The sequence below is a fragment of the Crocodylus siamensis genome, chromosome 6, assembly GCF_052110815.1.
Source record: "Crocodylus siamensis isolate JL-2025a chromosome 6, ASM5211081v1, whole genome shotgun sequence".
In the NCBI taxonomy this organism is placed as follows: Eukaryota; Metazoa; Chordata; order Crocodylia; family Crocodylidae; genus Crocodylus; species Crocodylus siamensis.
This window is the reverse complement of record NC_143400.1, coordinates 14,531,269-14,557,652: the sequence shown is the minus strand read 5'-3', so window position 1 is coordinate 14,557,652 and position 26,384 is coordinate 14,531,269. Positions and strand designations below refer to the sequence as shown.

The 26,384-nt window shown below is 51.3% G+C and overlaps 1 protein-coding gene across 4 annotated transcripts; it reads right to left on the bottom strand.

Annotated features, from left to right (window-relative positions):
- Window positions 1-429: 429 nt before the first annotated feature.
- PLEKHO1 (pleckstrin homology domain containing O1) lies at window positions 430-25,135 on the bottom strand. 4 transcript variants are annotated; one of them, XM_090055439.1, is made up of 8 exons: window positions 24,928-25,135; window positions 24,347-24,490; window positions 15,498-15,644; window positions 7,285-7,432; window positions 5,558-5,698; window positions 2,722-2,826; window positions 1,899-2,000; window positions 430-1,399 (listed from the first exon to the last, which is right to left on the bottom strand). In XM_090055439.1, exons 4-8 carry the CDS (start codon window positions 7,297-7,299, stop codon window positions 638-640), a joined length of 1,125 nt encoding a protein of 374 aa, XP_089911565.1. In that variant the 5' UTR covers window positions 7,300-7,432; window positions 15,498-15,644; window positions 24,347-24,490; window positions 24,928-25,135; the 3' UTR covers window positions 430-637. The 4 variants fall into 4 exon arrangements, with proteins under 4 accessions (XP_089911565.1, XP_089911564.1, XP_089911562.1 ...); XM_090055438.1 differs by lacking the exon at window positions 24,928-25,135 and having other exon boundaries at window positions 24,347-24,708; XM_090055436.1 differs by lacking the exons at window positions 7,285-7,432; window positions 24,347-24,490; window positions 24,928-25,135 and adding an exon at window positions 16,476-16,979.
- Window positions 25,136-26,384: the final 1,249 nt, after the last annotated feature.

Below are 26,384 nucleotides of genomic sequence, written 5' to 3'. Positions count from 1 at the left end.
CAGCTGCTGCCTGCCAGCGAGTGAAGGGGGAGTTGGATCAGTGCAGGACCTGAGCTAGTGAAAATCCCAGTGAATTGCAGTCCAGTGATGGAGACCCAGGAGGCTCCCACGGCCACCTTCAAGTAGGGATCTCCTAGGTCGGACAGTTGACTCCCCACTCAGCTTGGATGCATCTTGACGCATCTTTGAAACAGGGCTGCCGAGTGCTGGCTGGGAAAGAGAAGCCCAAGCTGCCAATGCTCTTAGTTGGACAGCCAAAGCACAGGCTGCAGCCACGGGCTGACAACAGCAAAGCTGGGGCTTTTATACCAAGCAAGAGCGGCTGTCCCATGGATGTACAAGCAAGCTGGGGTCTCTTGGGGGCTTTCTGCCCTCCAAGGGGCATGGAACCAGTGCAGCGGGGACAGAACATGGAGTGGGAACGGAGGCTTTTAAAAAAAAAGGAGGAATCCAAGTGGTTTATTGGAACACGTGGTTGTTTTGTCTGGGGACGGGGCACGGAGAGGGGAACACGAGGGTTGAGATGGGGCCAAGCTGGGTGAGAACAGGCACCTTGTACTGCTTCGAACACTGGAAATAATAAAAAAATCCCCCTCTCTGCCCCCCTCCCATGCCCCCCAGACTCCCCCGCTTGCCTTCACATCATGCTCTTCCTGTACTGAGACTGTGAGCCCTGCTTGGGCTTAGAGTCCGAGAGTGGCAGGTCAAGCTGTTTGTACAGGTCCCTCAGCTCCTTGATCTCCTGCAGCACCTTCTTGGCTTGGCTCCAGGCTGAGGAGGCCTCGCCCAGCAACCTCTCTGTCTCCTGCAGGATCCTCTCTGAGTCCGACCTGGAGGAGGATGAGGAGGAGGTGCCAGAGGGGGTGGTGCTGGTGGCGAGATCCCTTGTCTTCCGTTTCCCTTCCCCGTAGCCCTTCACCTCTGTCAGCAGTTCCTGAGTTTTTTCCAGTTTCAGTGCAACCAGTTCCTGTATCCGGGCCAGCTGCTCCGGCTCCGCCGAGGCAAACTGGGCCTCGAGCCCCCTCCTCAGCGCCGCCCGGTGCGCGGAGGAATCCCGGCGGGACAGGATCTCCTCCAAGGAGGCACATTTGTTCTTTTCTGAGTGAGAGAGCTTCTTGGGGACCTGCGGCGTGTACACAGGCCCCTTGTCGATGGTGTCACGCTGCCCTGATTTGTCCCAGGAGATCACCTCCCGCCGCGGGAGGCTCCCCGACCGGCCCTTCTCCGAGGGCTTGACATTCTCCGAGTCAGACCGGCGCCGCCCAGCTGCCAGGTGGGCCACAGATTTGTCCAGGTCCACGCGGAAGCTCTCGGCGCAGGTCCCGTGGTCCTCGGGAGAGGTGTCCTCCTCCTGGATGAGGTCCAGGGTGAGCATGCCATCAGACGTTGAGGTAGATGCCTGCAGGACACAGGGAGAATGGAGGGGGCCGTGGTTTCACAGACCCGAGGGCAGCAAGGCTAGTATTTCATTGCCAGGGCAAAGAGAAATCTTCAATCCCCTGCCCATATCTAACGCCTCCATCGCCTGGGTCAAGGACCAGGAAATGAGGAGGAAGAGGGATCCAGGGGCGGAGATTCAAAAGATCTGAGTTCAGCTCCCAGCTCAGACACAGACTCCAAGGACAAAGTCCCTAGCCTGGCCCTCAGCTCCCCAGCTGCAGGTTGTGGGGAGCTTGGAGACACGCTCCATTTTGTATCATCCAAGCCAGGAAAGAGCTGCCTGATGGTGACAAGCAGGACCCTGTGCTCCTCAGACAACATTCCCGCCCGAGTGGGGCATCAGCCCCAAGGTCAGACATGGTCTCATCCTCCAGCTATGCACAGAATAAATCACTGACGATGGCAGCTGATGGGAGAGGCAGTTCATGCACCGCGTTCCTGGGACTCAGCCTACGTACCACAGCCATCAAGTGTCCCCGGGTCGGGGGGCGTCGCGAGTGCTGGATCTTCACCCTGTCACGAGTCGGGTGGGCGAGGTAGCTGTCCTCCTCGACTGTGACCTGCAAGGCACATGACAAAGGCTGACTGATGGCCCAGAGATACAGCTCACTTGGCCTCCATGCCTCCGCCCTTGGAGCTGGGTGGATAATTCAGAGCATACTGTTTATTCAGCTGGGTTTCCCTGCCTGCCTGTGGTCTGCCTGCCTGGAGCCATCGATAAAACTCCAAGGGAGCCAATATTTGGAACAGCGGACTGATCTGTCCATGGAGGAACACCCAGCCCGCAGGACGCTTGCACTGCAAACTGCAAAGTCACAGGGTGGATGGACAAGCGGTGTTCCCCACAGTGGTGACCAGTCCAGCAAATGCTGTGAAAATGGCTTTGCTTTGTGAAATACTGACAGAAGGAAAACTTGTGAGCTCACCCAATGCCAAGGGGCTGGGACTTCTGAGCAGTCCTTGCTTTGGGCTGGAATAGAGATTGCAGGGAGAGGAAATGTCACTGGTGGTAACTAAGACAAACCTTCCAGACAAGGCAAGGCTGCACAAGCTGCATTGACTCCCACTGGAGATGCAATGGCAGGTGGGGCCCAGAGCAGAGGGGCACAGGGCTTTGCTCTGCTCCCATGGCCACAACACCAGGATTCTCCCATGACAGCAAACAGCACCAGGGCAGTCCCACGTGGGGTGGAATAAGAGGGGAAGGAGGATGGGCTGAAGATCACTTCTGATCAAGGCAGAGACAACAGAGACAGGCCCCAGCCCACAGGCCCTGCTCACCTCATCCAAGATGCGGTTTTTGGCTCGGGTAATTGCAGAGTTGAGGGCATTGATCCAAGACTCCTTCTCCTCTGGGCTGACTGCGAGGAAGATCAGGTTTGGTGCCTAAGAGAGACAGGAATGCATGTCAGGGCTCCGGACTGCTGTCACACAAACCCTGTTGCCCTGGCCTTGCCAGAAGACAAGCCCCAGTGCATTTGCAGCCCATCCATCAGTGCAGAGCTACAGAGAGCACGTGATTCACACTAGCCTCTCTGACCATCTCTGGGGTCTGGGCATCTCTGCAGTTGTGATGTGCTGAGATTGTCCAAAAAGCCCAGCTTCTATTCACCTAACCAAGTACCTGGATTTTCCATGGCAATCAATGGATACTGAGCACTTTGGAACCTGTAATTCTGGTCTGAGACTATCTGACCTTGAGGTCTATCAAGCGGAGAATCATGCCCAGAACCTGTAGCGGGCCAGTCCTGGTTTTGGTTGAACATTTAGAGACCATGTGAGGACGCTGTTGCTTTTCTCCCCATCTGCCATTTGGAAAGTTTCTGTACTTTCCACCACTTTTAATAAGGATGGAGGCCATAGCCTTCACTTTCCACTACTTCTGAGGTGCTCAGGAAAATGTCCCCCAATATATAGCAGTGAGAAGGAAAAGCCATTGAGGGCAGAATATGCTGGAGTGAGAGGAGTATAAATCCAGCTCGCGGCTGGGCCACAGGAGCTCTGCTCTTGGGTACCGAGCCTTCATTTCAAGCAGAGCTGGCTGGGCATCAAAAATCCTAATATTATAAATTTCAACCCAACTGGAACATCAAATGGAAATTTCAGAATTTCCTGAAAAGATAACAAATGAGTTTGGACCAAATGATACGATTCTTTGTAATTCGGCCTTCTTTCAGTGTTGTAGTGTAAAATAAAATAACAACATATTTCCAAACTAAAAGGTAGTGTCGGAAGGAAACATTGGGAGACCCCATACCAGAAATGCTGAAATGGAAGGTTTTGACACAAGCAAAAGGCAGCAGTTTGATATTTTTGTTTCCAAAAGGAAATTCATCAAAATCAGCACATTCCCATCCGAAGTCTGGGTTCTAGTAAAACACGTCCTTCTACTTGGGAGAACTCCGTCACAGAATCAGAGAAAATGAGGGTTGAAGGGACCTCAGGAGGTCACATTAGTCCAACCCCCTGCTCAAAGCAGGACCAGCACCAACTAGATCATCCCAGCCAAGGCTTTGTCTAGCCAGATCTTAAACACCTCCAAGGATGGAGAGTCCAGCACCTCTCTGGGGAACCTGTTCCAGTGTTTCACCACCCTCCTAGTGAGAAAGTTTTTCCTAATATCCAGCCTAAACCTCCGTTGCTGCAACTTGAGCCCATTGCTCTTTGTTCTGTCATCTGCTCCCACTGAGACCAGCCCAGCTCCACCCTCTTTGGAGCCACGCTGCAGGGAGTTGAAGGCTGTTAATAAATCCCGCCTCAGTCATCTCTTCTCCAGGCTAAATACGCCCAGTTCCCGCAGTCTTTCTCCACAAGTGATGTCCTCCAGCCCCCAAACCATTTTTGTTGCCCTCCGCTGGACTCTTTCCAATGTGTCCACAGCCTTTCTGCAGTGGGGGGCCCAAAAGTGGACACAGGACTCCAGATGTGGCCTCATCAGTGCAGAATAGAGGGGAAGAATCACTGCCCTCGATCTCCTGGCAGTGCTCCTACCAATGCAGCCCAGGATGCCATTAGCCTACTTGGCAGCAAAAGCACACTGCTGGATTATATTAAGCTTATTGTCCACTGTAACCCCCAGGTTTTGCCTGGGGGGTTACAGTGGGCAATAAGCACTGGATCATCTCTGCTCTTTTAGCAAGAGACAAGCACTCAATGAAGAGAACAAGGGAAGGCAAAGTCTGGAGAAACATGCATGTGTGACCACTATAGAAAAGTTGGTCAGAAAATCATCATCAAAGCAATTTTGCCATCAGAAAAGGCCTTTTTACTGAAATTGCTTTTTTTAAAAAAATAAAGTTGCACCAATGTCTGTCAATAACATTTCAGCTGGGGAAAAAATTAGAAAAGCTGTTTAGAAAATGTGGAATTGTTCCAAACAATTCATGTCTAGGGAAAAAGTATTTTAAAATAAAAGGGTCATCGTCTAAACAACGCCTTTCTAATTGATCAAACCCAGTCTTTTGATTGCCACAATGCTAATTTTTTTTGTAAAGGAATTTTGCTTGGTGAAAAATGTCAATCTTTTTTTCCAGATTGGGAGAAAATAATGGGAATCACAGCTAAAATTTGTTGTGGTGTTGCGAGACCCAAGACCACATTCTGCCTTCCCCAGAAGCTAATGAGTCCTGGGTGATCAGCATCAGTGAAGGACCATACCCACGTGCTGTTGTTCTGAAACAGCTTTAATGATGCCAGTAGCACTATTTCCTGGCAGAGGTTCTGATCTGTGTTGATATCGCTCCAAAAAATATGCTGCCTTTTTAGTGGACCAGGGGCTAAATTACCGGCCTGTTTAATTAGTTCTCTTGAGGCCTCATTTCAACACCATGCAAGTCAACGGCAAAAATCCTCCTGATCTGCGTATTCTCCTATGTCTTATCACTCAATAGCTGTTGCCTGCGATGGACAGAGCTTCACAGATCTCAAGGCCAGAGGGGATCACAGCGGATCATGCGTCTCATTATGCGGGTGGTAGACCCTCCCCCACAAACTGCTGTGTCCAGCCCATGCAAGCCATGGTCAGTGGAGGCCACAGCTGTGCGCTGTCGCTGCCACATGTAAAGGCAACATCTTGTCTAGGCGCAAGAGCGACTGAGTGCCCCTGAGAGGGGATTACCGTGTTCCCAGGCTGTTTGGAGTGTGCAAGCGTGAACTTGCTGTGGTTCTTCTTGCTTCTGCTTTTCGACTTCCTGAGCTCTTCACATTTCTCGTAATCGCTCAGGTCAAACACTTCTTGGCCATTCTTCTCATCTTTCACCTGCGAAGTCAATGCAAATCGTGCATGTTAGTAGCATGCCGGGGCAGACATGAGTCTCCCGCTTGGGATGGGCTGGAGGGGACCCAGGTCCACTGCATTTATAGCAGGTGCAGCTGTAATTATTCCTATGAGCTGTGCAGTGAGAACGGCATTCAGCTGTTGATGCTGGAGTGTACCCTGATGCCCAAGTCCTGTGTATTGTCTACAGCTGACTGATGCTAGACTATTAGAGTTATTTGTGGGGGGAGCTTTCCAGTAGGGCAATCTGGGGTGCGGGACAAGAGGACTGGGATTGCTGGAGACTAGCTTGAAAATCAAAACACCATGATTCGAGTCCCTGCTGTACTACAAACTGACCCTGTGACCCTGGGAAAGTTGCTCTGAGGGTAACAGCGCTGTGGATAAAGCTATTGGAGATCGTAAGAGGGTATGCTCTGCCAATAAGAGCCATGTAAGTTCCTTCAGCAGATGCTACTGTATACCGACAGGCCTCCAAAATGAGCTCACCAAACAATTCCTTGGCAGGTTCAGTTCTTCGGACTTCAACTCAGACATGGGCATAGGTGCAGGCTCTGGGAGTAGATGCAGGCTTCTTACCCAGGAGCCCACTTGGGCTGGGCAGGTAAGCATGGGTGCAAGTTCTATAGATAGAAATGCGGGGTCTATTTGCAAAGAGATGCCAAGGTAAAAAGTGGCATCTCTGCCTTGCTCCTCTCAACCCCTGCCCTCCCCAAGGCCAAGGCTCCCCAGAAACACTGGTGCACTGCACCAGGTAGCAGCAGCAGCTGGGAGAAGGGAATATATATGAGAGAGAGAGAGACAGAGAGAGAGAGTGCCCCGTTTTGCAAAACATGAATGCGATCTCCAATTGGCTGCGGGCAGCGCCAAACCCTCTGCTCAATCTGCCAAAGCAAAATGCCAGCTTTTGCCATCCTGGGGAGTGTTCTTCCAGATTTGCACCAACAGGAGGGAGTGAAGCCCTGCCCCTGTGGGCAGCTGGCAATGCCGGAGGAGGTAGCACCTGTCTCTGGATTAGCAGAAGCAATTGCATTCACACCCGGTGCCTTCCGGGAGGCGGCATGACCAACGTTTGGAGAATGATTAGCACTGGCTATTTTTAACCCATGGGAGCTGTTAAAGTGTGTGCTGACAGCCGGTTTGGGAGGGCCAAGCCAGGCCCGGATTCATGACCCAATTGCCAAGCCCTGCAGCCTCTGCGCCCTAGTCTCATCTGCCCTGAAGGGATTAGTAGGCAAAATTCGCTGAAGCCCAACACTGCAGAGCAGGGGGTGAACAGTCTGAAACACAGGCTATTACATCAGGGCTGGGCTGGCCCAGCCCCTGCTACAACATACACCAAATAGGTTCAAACGATGCCCTGCAAGGGCTTGATTCCACTGAAACCAAGAGCATGTTGTGACAATCTGTTGCCATCTCCAGAGCACCCCCCTCACAGCATCTCTGCACTTTGGGGTTTCCCCTGTCCTGGAGTTCACTACCACCTGCATCTGTAACTGGGGCAGGATGCTGGGGAGAGGATCTGACCATGAGGAGACAGCAAGGGCCAAATCCTGGCATGCTCTGACCTCAGTCTGTGCCATTACAGGCTCCTGTGAAAGTCCCGGCTGCCTGACTTCAACTGACAGGCACCTAATTCCCTTGGGTCTCTTCAGAAATGCCAGTTCCAGTCAATGGGAGATGTGTCAGCGGACGTAGGAGGTCTGTCATGAGAGTCTATTCCAGAAACAAAGCAAAGAGTCTCCTAGAAACAGCATCACTTTCTATCTACCTGGACAAATGCACACAGAGGTAGTAGGTACTGTGTCCCCACCAATTCTTCCATCTGGGCACCGAGGGGCTTCAGCTTATTTCCCATGTCTTCCAACCCCCCGGGAATTCCAGCGGGCTCCGGCCCCATTTGTTTGTGACCGGATAGGCTGATCTGCATTGGGCCTTGTGTCTCCATCTCCCTCCCCTTCCCAGCTGTGACGCTCCAGCCAACACATGACTCATCATTCCAGATGTTTGCCCATTTAGGCCATAGACCTGTCATTGCTTCTTTGCACACGTACACACCTCATGCCATCACTGTGGAGTTTACCACTTGTCATGGGATGCAAACTTCACCTTACCGTGTCCTCTCGAAGATGGGTTGTTTCCCACTAGGTTCAACAGAACCAGGGTGCATCACTAGGCCCACACCAGACCCCCACAGAGCAGTCATAGATCCCAAACAAGTGCCCTGGTTGTTACAACAGCTCAAATGGCCTCTGAGCACCCTTCAAACCACTCCAGTCCAGACACTGAGAACGCCACTCTAGAGCTATAATGCATGATGATATACAACAGCAGCCAGTACTGGGGAGAAGAGATGCTGGCTGTAACAGGCTGCAGCAGCATTAAATTGAGGTATGAAGCCAAGAACTGCTCAAGTCCAGCTGTGAATACAGATGGATGAGAGGGGAACATCTTCGAGGGATTTAGGATCCTTCACTGGGGCTTGGGTGTCTAAATGCCATTGAGTATTGTGAGCTTGGCTATGCCTTTTGGTTGTGCTCCATGTAAGATAGCTACTGAGTTGAGCCATCTCCATTCCCTGAGTTTCAGCTCCTTTCCTGGGCACAACGCTGGCATGACAACCTACCCCCAGCGGTCTTGAAGGCAACAGCCCCTGGCCCCACTTTGGCCTGGTCCCTGGATCCTGAGAGCTTCCACTTCCCAGCCCTGCCAGGTTCAGGTGAACAGGCCATACTGCATGCAGCTGATTTGCTTTTCTGGATTGGGAGGGGGCTGAGGGTTTACCCTGACCCCTTTCCAGATATCCTGGTAGAACATCCCTAGGTGCTGAGGGACGCAGGAAGGAGGCAGATGCCAAGGTGCGAGGGGACTGGGGGAAGAGAGCATGATCCCTCTGTCCTCTCCAGCGGCTGGCTGGTAAAAGAGAAGTCAACAACCAGATAATAGTATTGACCCTCACTTGTGCTGGACTGATCTAAGGCAGCTGCCCAGGGCTCAAGGCTGTTGTGGCTTCTGAGCTGTCAATCCCAAGCACTTAAGAGCCTTGCGCATGTTTTCTTAGTTACAGGCTCAGCTGATTCCCAAAACGGCCAGTGATTTCCAGGACTTGAGACCCTGAATGCCCCTTGCTGTGAAACACTGGCCTCTCACCCTTGGATTCCTGGTATCAAAACAGGAAACTACTTGGGACTCCAACAGGCCTGGCCTCGGTGCATTAGGAACAAACGAAGCAGCAGGTAACCCCACAAGGACTAGTCATTGGTGCTATTCTAATCTGTTTTCTCCTCACTAACCTAATAGTGGGTACACATAAACCTCCCTTAGCCGTCTGCTTGTACTGAAAGGCCGTGGGCCAAATTCTTGCAGGCGACATCTTTCATTGGACCAACTGTATGGTTGGGACAGGCAAGCTTTTGGGTGTCATGGTCCTGTTCATCGGGCCAGGTATATTTAACACTGAGCCTGGCAGGCTGGGACCCAGGGGCATGACAAGCAGTCATTCACCATTCAGTCACCATTGCCTGCTTTCGCCCAGATTTGTTATGGAAAATCTTTGCCTGCTTGATGGTTTGGGTGAGGTGAGTTTGCTGGGTCCCAAGAGTGTCATGGCTGGCAACACCCCAGCACATCGCAGGAATCCTTCCAGGTAGAGCTGCCACATGACCCTGAAGACTAAATGCTCTCTCCCCCTGGACTGGGGTCTCCACGGCTTCCTGATGGCATCCAGAGGTCCAAAATCCACCATGCATCACATGCCAGACTGGAATCATAACCCAGAAAGACCCTGGCTCACTGAGTCCTGTCCCCATGTCTTGTGCACCCAGAGCACTCTGGTTCAGTTCCCTGCCCCTGAAAGGGAGCGGGAGGCATCCCAGGCCCTCCCTTCTACCATCATTAGGACTCTCCTTCCAATCTCCAGCCTCAGTTTACCACAGACTGTTTGCACCACAAGCTATCGCCTCTCGCCTCTTCCTGCCCTGGGGTAGATGCACTGAGTAGTCCTTTCCTCCTCTCTCCTGCTGCTTTCCCTTTCTCCAAGGCAGCTGGCACTGTGGGAAAGGGGAGTTGGGGCTGGATGGGCCATGGCACTTTTCTGAAAGAGCAATCCCTATGCACGTGTCTGCGTGACTGTACCTTCTTATGCCCTGCCTTGGCCGCTCTTCTCCCGCTCCCCGGATAGTCCTCTAGGTTGTATGCTCCTTGTCAGCAAAGGCTGTCTCCAAGAGCAAGCTAGGAGCAGCAGGACTTTTGCAAAGCCCAGTGTCAGCAGAAGCAGCTGCAGAGAGTGCGTGGGGGGAGATTTAGTCTCTTAGATCCACCTGGCCATGGTAGGGCTCCCTGCAGCAAGTGCTGAACGTGTGCCAGGGACCCAGTGGGCTGGGACCAGGAAGGCAAAGGGCCAGCTGGGAAGGGCACTGCAGATCCTTCCTGTTGTGTGTAATGCGCTGGAAGGTCTCAGAGCCCAGTGGGTGGGTCACAAAAATGTCCCCACAATGTCAGGGGACCAAGGGCTGACAGGACCATGGAAACAGGGTCCTGGCTGGCTCTGAGGTGCAGTAGCCCAGCAGCCCAGGAAGCTTGCTTTGCTGTTGTCTTCAGGAGAATGGGACTTTGCTCCAGCCTGGCTTCCTGAAGTAATCATTTGGGGAGGGGGTCCTACATGAATAGAGCATCTGCTGAGCCCAGGCAAGGAGGGGGCAATGCTGCCGTCTCTCACAGGAACGGCGATTTCCAGCCACAATCCAACCACTGAGTATCCAGTAACTGCAGAAGGAGTCAAATGCCCACAAGTCTCCTACCTATGTCCAGAGGTATCTAAATACCTTCCCGGTCTGTTCCTAGCCTCAGCCCTCAGAGCTTTTGATTTAACACTAGATGGAAGAGAAAGGGAAACTGAGGCACAACGAGCTTCCCTACACCAACACACATGTAATATGCACCAACACCACTCCTGGCCACAGCTGCAAACAGAAACACGAAAGCCCTCATTGCACCAACAGCATTGTCCTGCACAAATACACAGGTGGGTGACCACAAGCTCGAGTCTGCAACGTGCTAGAAGCATCACCCTGTACACACGCACCTCCAAAAATACACGTGTGAGCCTCGCAACACACACAGACAAGCCGCCTATACACAAACTACTCCGAACATGCAACTCCCCACCCCGCAAATCAGCGAGCTGCAACAAACCCAGCCGCGTGAACAGGCCACTTTTCAAGTGCTCTTGTGCTAATTGAGTCGACACGTTTGGTAGCAAACAAGCAGAGGCTTAAGGAAGTCCAGCAAAGCGTTTCCTCATTAACATCTCATCCTCGCAGGGCCCCTGCATGTTCTCTGGCTGGCTCTGGGCTTCCTGACAGGAAGTGGCAGAAGCCCAGCTGTGTGCGCGCTAGGCGGACCGCTATTCCCAAGTGGAGTCCGATAACAAAGCGGTGCTAGAAACGAGAGAACAATTACCAGAAATCTGCAGAGGGAGGGAGGGAGCTGGGCAAAGCTGGAGGGAAGGAATGCAAAATAGAAAGGAAACTGGTGCCCTTCTGCTCGCCACAAATCAGTTCGCACCAGACCATCCTGCCTCTCTGGGAACTTTCTGGCTGCCGACCAAATGCAAAACAAGGAAGGTTTGGCATAGTCCTGGGCACTTCTCGGCAGTGGGGGCTGATGATGTGCACGTGCAGTTGCTGCAATCGGATACACAATGTCTCCAGTTCTGGAGCATGCATGAAAGGGCAAACGGCTACAGGGAGCAGGTGGAAGCGTCTTGCACAGTCAGAAGGACGATGTGGGGATGACCTGCACCAAGGCTGGGTGCTTCTCAGGCAGCCATGTTTCATGGCCAGACCTAACAAGTTGCATCAGAAGGCAGGTTCCCTGAGAGACTCTGGCGGCACTGGGCAGTTTGGAAGATCTGGTTTTGAACCCACCCCTGTCTCCACAGGACCTTCCTGCTCACTTCTCCTTTAGGGTCCCGCAAGCATCTTACTTCCCTCTTCAGTCACATCTTCCCCTACCTCAGCAGTGGCCAACCTTTTTGGCAGGTAGCACAAACTAGCTCCACACCCTCCCCGAGTGCCACTCTGATCCCTTCGCCTGCCCAATCTGCTGTTTGCTTTCTGCTTCTTCCCCCATCTGCTTCATGCCACACAGAGGCAGTCATGCCACCTGTGGCGTGCATGCTGCAGTTTGGCCGCCCCTGCCCTACATGATGCTGGTACCAACAATGATTTCAGAGCAGGCGCAGACCCTTGGCCTGGCCTGCAGAGAGTCCCTATCACCACTGCCCAGCACCATGCAGCTACCCCTCTGTTTTCTCTACTGGAGCATGAGAGGCTGCGTCCCACTCTGTTTGGCAAATCCAGATTGATTCACCCATCAGCAGGAGTCGCCAGCATCTATTTCTGGGACAGGCAACTTGCAGCGAGTGGAAAGCAGAGAGGACGCCAACCGCTTGTGGAGGATGGGAAAGGAGCACTGGGTCTGGGCCTGCTGATGGGCAGAGCACTAGAGAAAAGAGGCTAAGGGAACTAAAGACCCAGACACGCAGAGATCAAGGGGGAAGGATTTACCACCTGTCCAACAAACCAGCACCACCTACATGTGTGTGGCACGTAGGTACTACCTACATACACACACATACCTCCTGCATGCATGCACTCACCACCTTGATGCCCTGCATTCACACGTGCCTCCATCACACATGAAACATGCAGCACAGATATATGCTGTGTAGACATCCATGCCTGCACTACACATATGCCCACACCAAGCAAACTATGTCACAGGTCAGAGGATCAGAGGAAAGTGGGGCTGGAAGCGACCTCACAAGGTCACATCTAGTCCAGGCCCCTGTTCAAGGCAGGATCAGCCCTGATTGAACCATCCCAGCCGCATGTCTATCCAACCTGCTCTTCAACGTCTCCAGGGATGGAGACTCCACAGCTTTTCTAAGCAGCCTGGTTCAATGCTTGACCAGCCTCAGAGCCAGAAAGTTCCTCCTCATTTCCATCCTCAATTTCCTCTGCTGCAGCTTGAGGCCATTGCTCCTAGTTCTGTCCCCTGCGGCCACAGAGAAAAGCCCATCTCCATCCTCTCTATAATCACCATTTGGGTATTTGAAGACTATGATCCCATCCCTTCTCTTCTCCACACTCAGATCACCCTAGCTGTTTCCTCATCAGTCTCATCTTCAAGGCCCCTAATCATTTTTGTCACTCTGCACCGGACTCTCTCCAATCTGTCCACAGCTTTCTTGAAGCCCAAAAATGGGCCCAGTGCTCCAGATGACGCCGCCCCAGTGCTGTACCAAGCAGGTGCGCTCCCCCCCAGAACACACGGGTTGTTCATTCACATGCAAGCCAGTGTCACGAGGCAGTGCACAGCACCACCGCACACATGTTCTTTCTATGTAGTGATTCAAAGAGGAACATCCCCTCCTTCCCCATGCAAGCACACCCATTTGGGGAGGGATTCACCCAGACAGCTGTTATCCCTTTAAACTCACGCACACTTATGCTTTGGTCCAAGGGCACATGAAGACTGCACAGTGTCCAGCCACATGCTCCAATGCACTCCTTTTTTCCTCCAGGTAGTGCCCCCTTACTCAAGTAGACACACATACGTGCTATTTATCCCTGCCAGGAGACCCACACCTGGTCACCCAAACAGGCATGTGCAGCTTATATAGAGATGGGCAGTGCCATGGCTAGATCTTGAGGCCTCATGCAGAGCAGATGGCTGGAGGGCTGGGGCAGGGATCCCTCCTACACACTGCTGGTACTCCTCAAAGCACAGACACAGGGCCAGTGTCCTCAAGCATCTAGCAACGAGCCCAGATGCTCAGGATGGGCATCGGCCTCACTGCTGCCTGCAGACTCAGCAAGGCGATGTAACCCTGGGTAGGTACAGGTCACTTGGGGATGGAGCCTCGTTCATCCCCAGCTAACCCTGACCCTGCACAACCCAGCAGCCTCCTCCCTGCCACCTCGTCGTGGCATGATGCTTTGCCCAGCCTCTGCCCAGAACGCACAGACAGATGCTGCCCCAAAATCAGCTGCAAACAGTGACAGCGTTTAGCAGCACCAGGGAAGCTACTGCTCTCTGACATCTGCTCAGAGTGCCCTGCCAGCACCACTGAACACCTGCCTGGGGGTTTCATCAGCATCACATCCCCCATTCCCCCACAGCTGCACCGTTACTGTGGCTTACCAGTACCACCTACTCCTCACCGCTGCCTACCTGTGCTGTAGGGCTGGGACAGTCTGTGAGCCAGGGTGTAGCAAACACCTCCTCTCTGATCTAGGCTTAGCTTCCTGGTCCAGGGAAGTCCTTCAGCACATGGTTAAGTTTCTCCCCGAGTTAGTGGGGCTTAAGTGCCAGCAAAGCATGCAGTTGCTGGATTAAGCCTTCAGATAGGAGAGCAAGTCACCTGCCAGAGTCCCATGTGGACAGTGAATAATGTTCTCTACCCATCTCATGCAAGTATCTACCCAGCCTCACACATGCCAGGTTGCCACCTCCTGCTGGGCCAGGATCTCTTGTGTTGTCTCCAGACCGTTCTGCAGTATCTGATCTGTCTCCCTATTTATCACCGAATAGACTGATCTCCTAGGAGGCCCCTTTAGCTACCAAGTGCAGACCAGCCAACAAGGCTCTTCTCCAATGACCCTGGAGGGAGTGTGATCAAAGGGGAGGCCTCACCAGGCCCCTCCAGCTCACTCCTAGCCCGATGGGCTCAGAGCCACCGGCTCGGTCACAGCAGGTAATTCCATTAGTTTCTTCATCAAATTATCCTCCACAAGCCACATGGCATTGTTCCTCCTGTCTTTCACCTGGGCCATGTTTCCATACGTACAGACAGCCCACCCCAGCCTTGTGATCCTCCCCTACAGAGCAGCCCTCAACTCACACCTCCAGGGCCTTGTGCTCCCCAGAGCAACAGCTCTAGGTGCAAACCACACTGCTGGATCAGGCTCAGCAGCCCATTTTTTACCTACATCCAGGTCTCTGACCCTCTTCTCAACACCTCTGCTTCTCACTTCAAACAGCCCCCAGGTCATTCTGGACCTACTGCTCAGACTGATACCAAAACCAAGCTGGTTTAAAACCCAAACCTAAGGACTTTACTGGTGCCCATGCTTAATGCAAGCACTGCATGTAACCCCAGCCTGCTTGGGGTGGAGGTGGGGAGAGGTGGCATCAAACCAGGGATTAAATATTCCTGATGCCCCTTCTCCTGTCTGGTTTGGACCCCCAGTCCCTCAGGAAAGAAGGATCAGGGCTTAGAAGAAATCCCTCCACTTGCAAATCAATGTATCCTGGCCCCGCCGGTGGTTTCCATTCAGAGGGTGATGGGGGAGCAGGCTGAAAACAAGGCCACTGTCGAACTCCATCAGCGAGGACAGACACCAAGATGCACACTGGTGCTGCGTGGGAAAGGAGGCGGAAGATTTTAACCCTCGCTGGGCAAATCCGTCCATTGATCAGTGCTGGGAAAAGGTCTCCTCCTCTCCAGGAGACTCCTGAAAACAGTTTTCACTGTTCAAACTGACACACAAACCCAGGCCTGAACTGACAATGCTGAGCCAGATACTAAAGAGAGGCCCCTTATAGGAACCTGCCAGTTCGCACATAACCAGACAGTTCAGATACCCACTAATGGAGGCTCCTGCATTTGTAAAGGATATTGGATAAACACTTGGGTTGCTCAACTTGCTTTTGAAATGCAAAAGGAGATGGGAGGGCGGAAGAGGCGAGGGGGGGCAAACAAAACCATTCCTACCTCTTTTTCTGAGATATACAGCTGATCTCCCTTTAAAACCACATAACGGTTTTTCCAGATTTCTCTAAAAATGCCTTTCCCGCAAAATTTCCGTACCCAGCCGACTTTCTCTGGCTGCAAGGGCTGCTGGTTTCCATCCTGTGGCCCCTAGTAAAAAAAAAAAAGGGGGGGGGTGGAAGAGACAAATGCATTATTAGAGGTTTTATGCCCCTACGCTTTGACCTTTCTGTCTCCAACTCTCCCCCACCCTTGAAGTGGAGACTTAGGTACTTTGCCAATTGTACTTTGCCAAAATTGCCCTGCGAAGACATGAAAGAATAATAATAATACCAAAGGAATGAGACACATCCACAAGTGGTGTCTCAATCTGGGCATTATATAAGAAAGGCTGCTCTGTTGCATTCAGCTGAGACAGCATGCATTTGCTGTTGGGGGAAAGCAATTCTCACTAATTGATTTTTTACTGCAGTGCAAAATGCATTTTTTGAGCCTTCGACAAAGAATTAAAGGCAAAAATACAAAGCCTGGATTTTTATTTATTTATTTTTTTAGAGGTGATCCCTCTCTATAAAGTCCCCAGAGTGATCTATAGGCACGGCACATACACACACACACATGCATGCACACAGAGAGACTCTGCAGAGAGGAGCCGGAGAGAGAAACACAATGTCTGTAATGTGTATTTCATCGCTGCCTTGCAATCAAAAATGAAAACCGCATGACTCTACATCCCCTGCTCTACAAAACAGGACTGGGTTTCTTGGCAAAATTCAAGTCAAAGGAGGGGACACGGTGCAGCTGGACAGAAAGAAAGATGGGGGAGGAGGGGGTTGATCTGTTTTCTTCTTTCAAAAGGTGGAGGAAAGACTCAAAAGGAACAATTGGAATGAAAGAAATGATCCCCCAGCAAAAAAAATGCCCCGGCACCCCCCTCATCCACTCCCCACCCGGCCCAAGGAAGAAGCCGTTTCAACTCACCCTTTTTGCAGAATTATTTTTTTTCATCATTCCTTAATGTAAGCAGCCTGGAGGGGGGGAGGGGTTTGGGGAGGGGGACCAGAGAGGGGCTCCTGATGGCAATGAAGCTGGATTTGATGTGCCTGCTCTGGGGGGGAAGTGTATGGGAGATACACTGGGTACCTCCTCTCTCGCGCTTTCTCTTCGCCCTTTGCAGATTACAGAAGCTCTCCAATTACATTAAAGACCAGCCTGCTTCTGTAACACATCCCCACATACTTATCCATACACACAGCATCCCCCCCACCACCATCCCTCTGAGCTTTCGTGGGCTTGCACTGAAGGGCTGGCCTGGGCTCCAGAGCTCCATCTATAGCCAAGCGAGTATGACGTCTCAGAGTCGAGAATAAAGGGCGAATCACAGTCCACGAGGGTTTTCTTCTTTGTTTCTGACTCATTACCGAGGGTGGGAAGGGAAGGAGCGGGGGGGACAGGCCAGGCTGAGGGTCAGCAGCAAGGGGAAGCTGGAGGGAGGCCTGCAAATTGTCAGCTGTCTGCAAGCTGCGCCTCGGCGCAGGTCACTGCAAGACTTCCTGGCTGCCAGAAGAGCGAGCGCAAAGGTTTTCACACCCAGGGGAGCCGCAGCCGAGAAAGTGGCTGGAAGAGATGAAGCATAAACAAAGGAAGCGATTGCCTCTCACCTGCTCGTGTTCGGCGGGCATGGGAAGGGGGGGCTTCTTCCCGCTCTCATCTCGGGCCCACAGGGCCCAGGCTGCCAAACACAGAGAGGTGCCAATGGTAAACACCCCAAAAAGTTTGGGGCACCCATAGCTGATGTGCTGCTTATTGGTTGCCTATGGTGTGTCTGTTGCATATCAATGGAAGCAGGGCACTGGAGGCATGGCACGGGCGCTGGGTAGCATGGCACTGGGGGCATGGCATGGGTGCTGTGGTATTCAGGTCACAGAGAGATTCATTAGCTCCATGAGTGAAGAGCCTTGCAGTGAAGACGTTCAACCTGAAGCTTGGCGCACACCCACACTTCGCCACTGTCAGACTATATTTCAGGCCAGGTACATAGGAATGAATGCCAGGAGAATGCCGCAGATGTACCAGTATGGCCACGGACATCCTCTTCGTGCATTAAAATCCTGGAAGCCAAAATAGCTACGGAAAGCTTGCAATATGAAGTCTTTGCAGGCCATTCAAGTAGAGGGGAAATGGTCTTTTAGCCCTTCCATTTCTATGGGAACTTCCTCCCCCACCATACGCACACACACGCACACTTCACAGACTCAGCAGAGACCAGGAAGATCTGCAACAAGTTGCTGTCTAACACAGAGCCTTGCATAAAGCGTGAGCGCCTTGGGAAGGGAGCAGCGCTGGAGGAGTTCAGTGTTTGTACAGCACCTGGCACAGCAGGTCCCGAGCTACTGAGAGTGGAATAAATGCAAACAACAGACAGAACAAGCATGAAACACCGTAAATGATAATATAGTTGTGATAATTAACAAAATAACAGAGTATGGTAGAATCGTGGATGATCTCACGAGGTCCCTTCCAGCCCTAAACTTCGAATCTGTGAATATAATAACAGTATTTCCAAGGTTTCCAGGGAGCTCAGCTTAAGACGCTGAGGCCTCATCTCAATGACTTGGTCCTTTCCACCACCGCCCAGTCTCCGTAAGCTGCTATTTGGCAGTCGTCTTCCATCCTGTAACCGTACCTTGACCTATGAAGATCCAGCAGATCCACAGCACGGGGTGACAGACTGCCAACTCAGACAGTGACATCAGTCCAGGAGGTTGTGAGAGGAATATTAATTCAGAATGATAACGCTATGCTTCAAGCAGATTTCCCACAACATCATAATGTCCTTCTCCAGGGCTCAGGCGCTGCCTCGGGCTTCAAGTGAGCGGGGCTTCAGTCCCTGCTCTCTGAACTGTGGCATTTAGTTTCCTTTTGAGTGCCTCAGTTTCCCAGTCTGTGAAATCAGGGTAATTATCCTTTGATGTTTAAAATGTGGGGAACGCTACAGCTGGAAACTGCTCCTCCAGGCTAAGGGTTGGAAACTGCTCCTCAAGGGCTATGTGTGAATGTAGATCATTACTGTTATGACCTTGACTTTCCTAAGTGAATACAATGCTCAAAGGAGCTGAGCTGGGAACAGACCCATTCTCCAGATCCAAGGCTAGGACTTTAGCTACTAAGCCATGCTGCCTCCTTATCAATTCCCAGGGGGACCTGGAGTGTTGAACTCAGGGCAGGGCAATCTACTACCGGCACAGAGCACCATTACCCTCTGTTCACTGGAAAGTCAGTTCGGGCAGCAAAAGCACTGGCTTCCACTTCCCCTGCCGTCATGGGAGAACCAGCTCATAGAGGCGAGAGGGACTGCGGCATGACCAAGGCCACAAGCTCCCAAAGCCTCGAGTCAGCCCCCACTCAGCCGTGGGATCACCTGACAAATCAGGAAGTTCAAACAAACCGCACACTCACCCACGGCCAGCTCACACATCCCCCAGTCTGCTGAAAAAGCAGCCTTCTTGGACCACTTGGGTAGGTCCCACAAAGGGCAAAGCCACTGACCAGGTTGGCAGGAGCTGACGGCTTGCATGGACTGGGGGCCTAAAGACGATGCATTTTGCATCTTTCCGTCTAGGTTCCCAGATTCTTCACTTTTCTGCCCTTCATATGAGACAAAAGTCAATGTCTGTGGAACTCGTGGTCATTAAAAGCCTCTTCACCCTTAGCACGTGAGCCGGGACACTAATCTTCATTTCCTGGACTAATTTAAACATGCCAAACAAGTCTCAGCTAGATATGGCCTAGATTCTCAGTGACACCAGGGCCCCTTATGCTGTCCTGCTAGTGAGAAAGAAGGGGAGAGCGGGTGTGAGCATGCACTCACCCCAAAAAGCTGCCTGGCAATTCTTCACCTGCTATGGGGAAGTCAGCTCATATCTAGCCCTGCTGAATCAGGAGAATGGAAGGGATTTCCATGCACAGTCCAAGCCCACTCCAATCACCTGGTATCAAAGGGAGTGAGCCAGGGAGAGTTCAAAGCAGCTTAGGATATCTGGTCTGGAGCTCTGCTCCTTTGGAAATCACTAGGCCAGATGCACGACGGGAGTGAATGGCTGTAACTCTATTGAAGTCAACAGAGGTACAGTGATTCATCCCCTTTCCAAATTCTCTGTCCCCCCTTCCTTACCTGATCAGTCCCTCCCAGCTCCAGAATTTGCCCCTCACTCCCTCCTGTTATGGCTGGCAACAGCGTTTGCCATGGCAGACATGAGCTTGTGCCCATGGATACATATAATATCAATGTTACATGCCTGCACAGCTAATAGGGAGACTTTTGTCCCTGATTAGCTGCTAATTAACTTGATCCACAGCTTAACAGCCTTTGTGGAGACAGTGTTATAGGATTGTTTATTTTTCCAGGTTTTTTTTTAATTGTGGTTTCAGGAAATATAAAAAGTAACAATAAATAACATTTGAGGGGAAAGCAATTTAAGGCTGTAGTGCCTGGCAGCTGTACAACCATTAGCAGGGCAGAGAGGCAAAATGAGTGACATTACAGTGATGCACAAAGACCATTAATTGTTACTTATTATCTGCCTGGTGGGAGCTCCTAGGAGACCATCCTGGATGCTAATAAAGCACTAGAACAGGTTACCTGGAGAGGCTGTGAGATCTCCATCCTTGAGAGTTTTTAAGACCCAGCTAGACAAAGCCTTGGCTGGGACGATCTAGTTGGGGCTGGTCCTGCTTTGAGCAGGGAGTTGGACTAGATGTGACCTTTTGAGGTCCCTTCCAACCTTCATTTTCTATGATCCTATCACTGGTACCTCCAAGTGCTAGATGCTGGACAAATATGCAAGGAAGCAAGGTGAGGTAGGGCACACAGCTCCTCAGACAACAGGGTCTGATGGGCAGGGCATGGCACTGCAATCCAGGAGACCTGTGTCCTAAACCCACCCCTTCTTGCTGATGCATCTCAGGACTGACTTGCACGGCAGGGAGTCTGACGCCATCCCCAGAGACCTCCTCCCATATGCGGCCAAACAGGGATTATGGCAGATACACCAGCAGAGAATCACAGAATCCTAGAAAATTCAGGTGGGAAAATTCAGGTGGGAAGGGACCTCAAAAGGTCACATCTAGTCCAACCCCTTGCTCAAAGCAGGACCAGCCCCAACTATATCTCAGGATACCAAGAGCGTAAGTGTGCTGGCTGCCGCTTACAAGATGAACTGAGTTTAATTAGGGCACATGGATCGTCTTCCTTCTGAAGATAATCACTGCATGATTAGGAATGCAGGGAATGATACAGCACCCCCTTAAGGGGAAAACTTGGGTTCAGAAGCTGATTGCTAATGAGAGACTCCTATAATCCCCACAGAAGGAAACAGGGAACAATCAACTGTTCCCAGGCAAGACCCTGATTCTCTGCCCCCTCTCTGTCATGCACCAGTGTGATGCAGGCCTGGACTGGCATTGACCCTAACCTCCCTTTGCAACAAATCAGGCCCTGCAAAGGAACCCAGTTACACCTTCAGGCCCCTCCACATCCCATAGAAGCAAGGAAAGTATCGGTGGGACCAGAAATTGAGGCTGCAGCATCGGCTTACCGTGCACAAACAGCACAATACAATAGCAGCGATGTCTGGACAGCACCTAGCACCTGGGGCATCCTGGCTCATACCTCAGGCTTCTGGCAGCTGCCACAATATGATAATAATGATGATGGGCGGTGGAGGAACAGGCCCTCTGAAATTTCACCAAGGAATTAACTACCTTGAAAAGAACAATAGATATTCAAAAGGGAATCAAGACCATATGGTTTATGACCAGACCTTCTAAGCCATGCATCCCGTAGGTTAAATATCATTAAGGAAATAAGGAACAATGGGTTTGTAGGAAATCTTTGGCAAACATACGTTTGAGCCCCAAAATATCGTTGTTTAAAAAAAAAAAGGACACACGAGGGGGGGAAGGACCTTTGAAATACGAGGCAGAACGAAAGGAGAGTCTCTTCCTCAAGTCCTTATTATCTCTGCTGCCACCCTCAAACATCCTCGTCCTGCATTTCAGCCCTGATGTTGCAATTTCGCTGCCCTGTGAAGCGCTGATTCATAATAAACAGTTACCAAAATATCTCCTCGCACCAAGAACAGCAGAACAAACACTATGGGTTTATTACTCCCCCCCCACCCCCCTTTTTGCATTATTTAGCCTCGAGATAGCGAGAATGTAACCGTGCTGGCTGCCTCTTACAAGATGAAATGAGTTTAATTAGGGCATATGGATCTTCTTCCTTCTGAAGATAATCGCTGCGTGATTGGGAATGCAGGGAAAAGTGCTGCCTGCAAAGAACTAATGGGAGGCCTGTATGCACTGATAGCCCACAGAGCAGGATTCTCCCCATGGTTTTTATCCTCTGCTCTCTGATGACAAGAGGGATGTGATAGCACCAGGGCCCGGTGGTACAAGGCGCTGCTCAGATGCACAGCAAGAGGCAGCCCTTGTCCCTCAAAAGTCAAATCCTAAACACTCAGGACAGGCAGAGGATTATTATTCCCATTTCAGTGAAATGGAGCTTTATGGGATGAAGGATTCAGCAAAGCACTTTAGAAATGGGTTTAATTGTAAGCTGGTGGATACGCTTGGATCAGGGCTCTCAGGATCCACCCATAACCATGCAGGAGCAGCACTCAGACCCCGATCTCCTGTGGATCCACTCCAGGCCCTAGCTGGATAACAGCTTTTCATGCCACATGGATAAGGGGCCCAGTTGAATTAGTTGAAACCCACCAGGATAACGACACCGGAAAATTATGACACTGGAAAATAACTAACTACCATCCCTAACTACTGCGGTTATATCTGCATAGTCCAGGCCTTCAGGTCTGACGCTCATCAACTCTCTTGGCTAAGAACAGGTGCCTACAGGAGGACCCCAATCTCATTTATTTGTTCCTTCCACCCCGTGGCAGTGCAAGCGGGTAGAAAGGGATGCCCATATTCTGTGGGCATGAAAAGCAGGCCCTTGCTCCGCTGCATTTTAGAGTAATTTATAGACTGCTTGGGAGGGTTCTTTCCACTAAATAAAACACTTCTTGTTCCATCTGTTAAAGGTCCCTATAACAGTACATTTTCCTTTTACACAGCATCTTCCCTCCCAGAGGTCCAGTTTTATTTAACATCTCTAATTTAGCAGTCTAAAAGGGGGAGTAAACCAGCCCGCTACTGCCTGGGCAGCAAACTGGGGATGCCAGCCAGGGGTTGCAGAGGTCTTTGCTCTGTTTCTAGCCCCTCCTGATCCAGGCACTGTGCTCAGGCTCAAATGTATGGTCAGCCAGGAGGTGTGAGACAAAGGCAAAGCCAAAAGCTTGTCTTCCATGTGGCTCAATGTTCAACCCCTTGGTGCTATTTAAAGTCAGCTGGGTAGAGGCAGGAACCCACACCCCTATGCACACAGAGACATGCTAACGCACACTCGTTCAACATGTATGCACACAGATACTGAGGGGCTTACACATACACACACACACTCCCTGTTCCTCTTGGTACTGAGACATCCCCAGCTGCACAAGCACAGCTTGATTATAACTTCAAACAGCTTCTGATGGTGAAAGGAAAGCACTTGTCCCTCCTCTCCCATAACAGACAACTGGTGGGCACAGGGCCCGTGGCTGGGCAGTTCTGGTATCTTGGTGTCCTTGCTGCCACTCCCAAACCCCGCCATCCCCAGCTGGATTCGCTTCTTGTAAACAGACTTTGTTTGTGCCGATAAGATAAATCCCGGGGATTGTGTTGGTTCATTTGATCTGACTGTTTAATTCCCCAGTCGATTCTTGATGAGAGGCTGTGCATACTCATTAATAATACTGCTCTTTGACAATGCCTTAAAAACACCCGACTGCAAGGCTGGACTTGGTAATGGGACTTGAGTAGCAATTAGCAGTGGCTGTCTGGGCCCTCAAAGACCACAGCCCTTAGTTGGAGTAGCAAGGACAGCAATGATATATAATCCAGGGCTGGGAGGGAAGTCCAGTCTGGTGGCCAGAGAGCATCAGGACTCCCCCTGGGTCCCAGGAGGAGGCAGCAACAAGAAAGCTAGAAGAGCAAGGGATGTAGTCAGGACTCCTGGGTTCTTCTTTCAGCTCTGGGAGGGGAGCATGTACTACAGCCATGGATCCAGTGGAAGCGTGTTGCACCGGTGTCATCACATGTGAAATCCAGGCCTGAGAAGGCCTGAAGGGGCTTGTGGCACAAGAGATGTTCGGAGGACAGCAGAACAACACAGCGTTGCTTGGATCCTAGAGGGCCAAATTCAGAGGTGGCGCCAGCCATGCTGAGGTGCAGGGGATTCATGCTAATTAACCAGGGCCTGGAGGAAGATGGGATTGCAAGGCAGCTGCTGATCCCCTCGGGATTTCACCGAGCTCCAAACATCCCATCACACATGCACAGATGCCCCAGAGACCACCAGGCACTTACCTCTGCTGTGCAAAGCTCTCCATGCTCCCAGCTTCTGGGGTCATTAAAGCAAACAAAGGACACAGAGGAAGTCCTTTCCTCCCTGACTCTAGGAGCACTCTCTGCAGCCTGGTCTGCAGCTTGTGAGTTTCTCAGCCGACCAAGGCTGAGGGAGGCAGGGTGGTCTGAGGACCGCAGCAGTGCGGTGTTTACAGCCACCGAATCAGCTGCTTCCCGCACATTTTACCCCAGGGTAATCCCAAGCTGGCTGGGTGCTGCACCCCTGGGTGATGGGGCAGTAAAGAGGTTGGAGCACACTCGGACATGGTTGAGGGCTGCTGGAGAGGGGGAAGCTGTTTCAGCCTCAGACCATCACCCCCGTAATGGTCTCACTTGTATTTTACCTCCTGGTAGTTAGACGCTGAGCAAGTCCAGGGAAGCTGACACCAGCCCTACTCCTGCAGCACTGCATGCAACCCAGCTTGCCTGGTCTTCTAGGGCTTCCCTCCTGCCAGGATCCAGGCCAGACTCTACAGAGGAATCCAGTGCTTAGGAAAGAAATCAACAGCCCCGGTTAGAGACCCCAGGGAAGCTCTCTCCACCTGACCTGGGAGGCATCTCTGCCATGCTTTGCAGTCCCCAGCCCAGCCCAGCACTGCTGATATATCTCAGCCCTGACCTAAGGGTCTTCTGCTACACCAGCCCTGGGGTCAACGCACAACTCTCCCGTCTCAAGAAACAGTGTCCAGGCCGGGGGGTGCAGGGTGCATCTAGCCAGGGACATGCACTGCAAGTAGGCAGGATGGACAGGCGCTGCTCCCAGTAGCAAGCTTTCCCAACTGGCCTGGAAACTTTTGGTCTCCTGTGTCTGAAGACAGAGCAGGTTTCACAGCAGGGGCATCAGATGCACAAACTGGCATCATTTCTCCCTGGCACAGAGGGCCAGCTCATTTCAGGCCTCACAGATGGGACTGAAGGGACTTACAGTGGTGACTTGACCTTGTGCTGTTCCTTTGGCTGGGGGAGTGGGGCCAGAGGGGAAGTCCACACAATTCCCCACTGCTACATTTGTTCTGCCATGTCACTCAGAGCTGGCCAATATCAGACTGTTGAACACACGGGCAATTCCAAAAAGTCAGAAGTTTGGAGTCACACTGAAAATGAAATTTTCAACAAATCAGTGCATCAAGAACAGAAAAGAAAAAAAAGAAGAATCATTGGAAGATGTTAAATATAACTGCATTTTCAACCCGTTTTCTCTCTCCATTTAATTTTTAAAAATAAAATCCCAGGACTTTTCTAAATAAAGTCCTTTCACATAAAAGTGGAAAAGTGCTTCCTTGGGAAAACAGATGAAACAAAAGGTTTCAACCTCTCTGATGTTTTAAAAAATAAACACAGGAAAAGCCAAGCAAATACGCAAAACATTGCACTTTCATCAAATCTGCATTTTCCAGCATAAAAAATTTTGTTTGAAAATGCTGCACAGCTCTAGTGCCTGAGCTGTACACTCTCCCCCCTCTCTTACTTTCCTTACCATTGCTGTGTTAAACAACTGCCATGCTCCACCCCAGAGTCAGCTGCGTTCTGACAGCATGTACATCCACCTGTGCAGTACTAGAGGAATAAAAAGAGCCAAGGGGTATAATTCCCTGCTGACTGCACTCCTGCTCCTCATCCAGAACACAGCTGTGGCCAAGGGGGACAAATGACAAAGCCCTTCCCATTAGCAAAGCCAGGGATGAGCCAATAAATCCAGATCTATGGTAGGATGAATCACTCAAGTTAGGGAAGGAAGTTGAGGGAAGGTGAGAGGGCATCACTGACATTTGTGCAGGATGCCCTAAATCAGAGGCAAGGATTTTTGTGGGTGATCTCTTATTGAACCAACTGCATAGCTGGGATAGAGTTAGACAAGCTTTCAAATGCAAGACATCCTTCAGCAGGTCCAATAAAAGATACCACCCTGAGAAATCCTTGCCTCTCACGTAATTTCTGAACCGTCATGGCTACAGCATTGCCCTTACATTACCTAAACCAGTGTGACACACGTTTTTCCAGTGGGGGGGGGGAGGGGGGAACAAAATAACCCTCAAATATCAGAGTGGAGACACTCACCTCAGCATTTATTTTTAGCCCCAGGTGGGAGTGAAGCTGACACCAATGTGATCATGGCATGTACATACCTACACAGGGGGAAGCTTTCTGATGGGAGGGGGCTCCTTAAATCTAGCAGGTAAATGCAGGGTGAGATCCAGCAGCTGGAAGCAGAAGCTAGAGAAATTCAAGATAGTAATATAGGGTAAGAGTTTAGCAGCAATCCCTGGAGCTGCTTTACCCTTGGAGTTTTTAAAGCGAGAATAGGAGTGTGTTTTACTGGAACTCGCCAGGGTTTAATCAATGTTTGCAAAGCAGCAAAATCCACAGCTCAGTCAGGCAGTG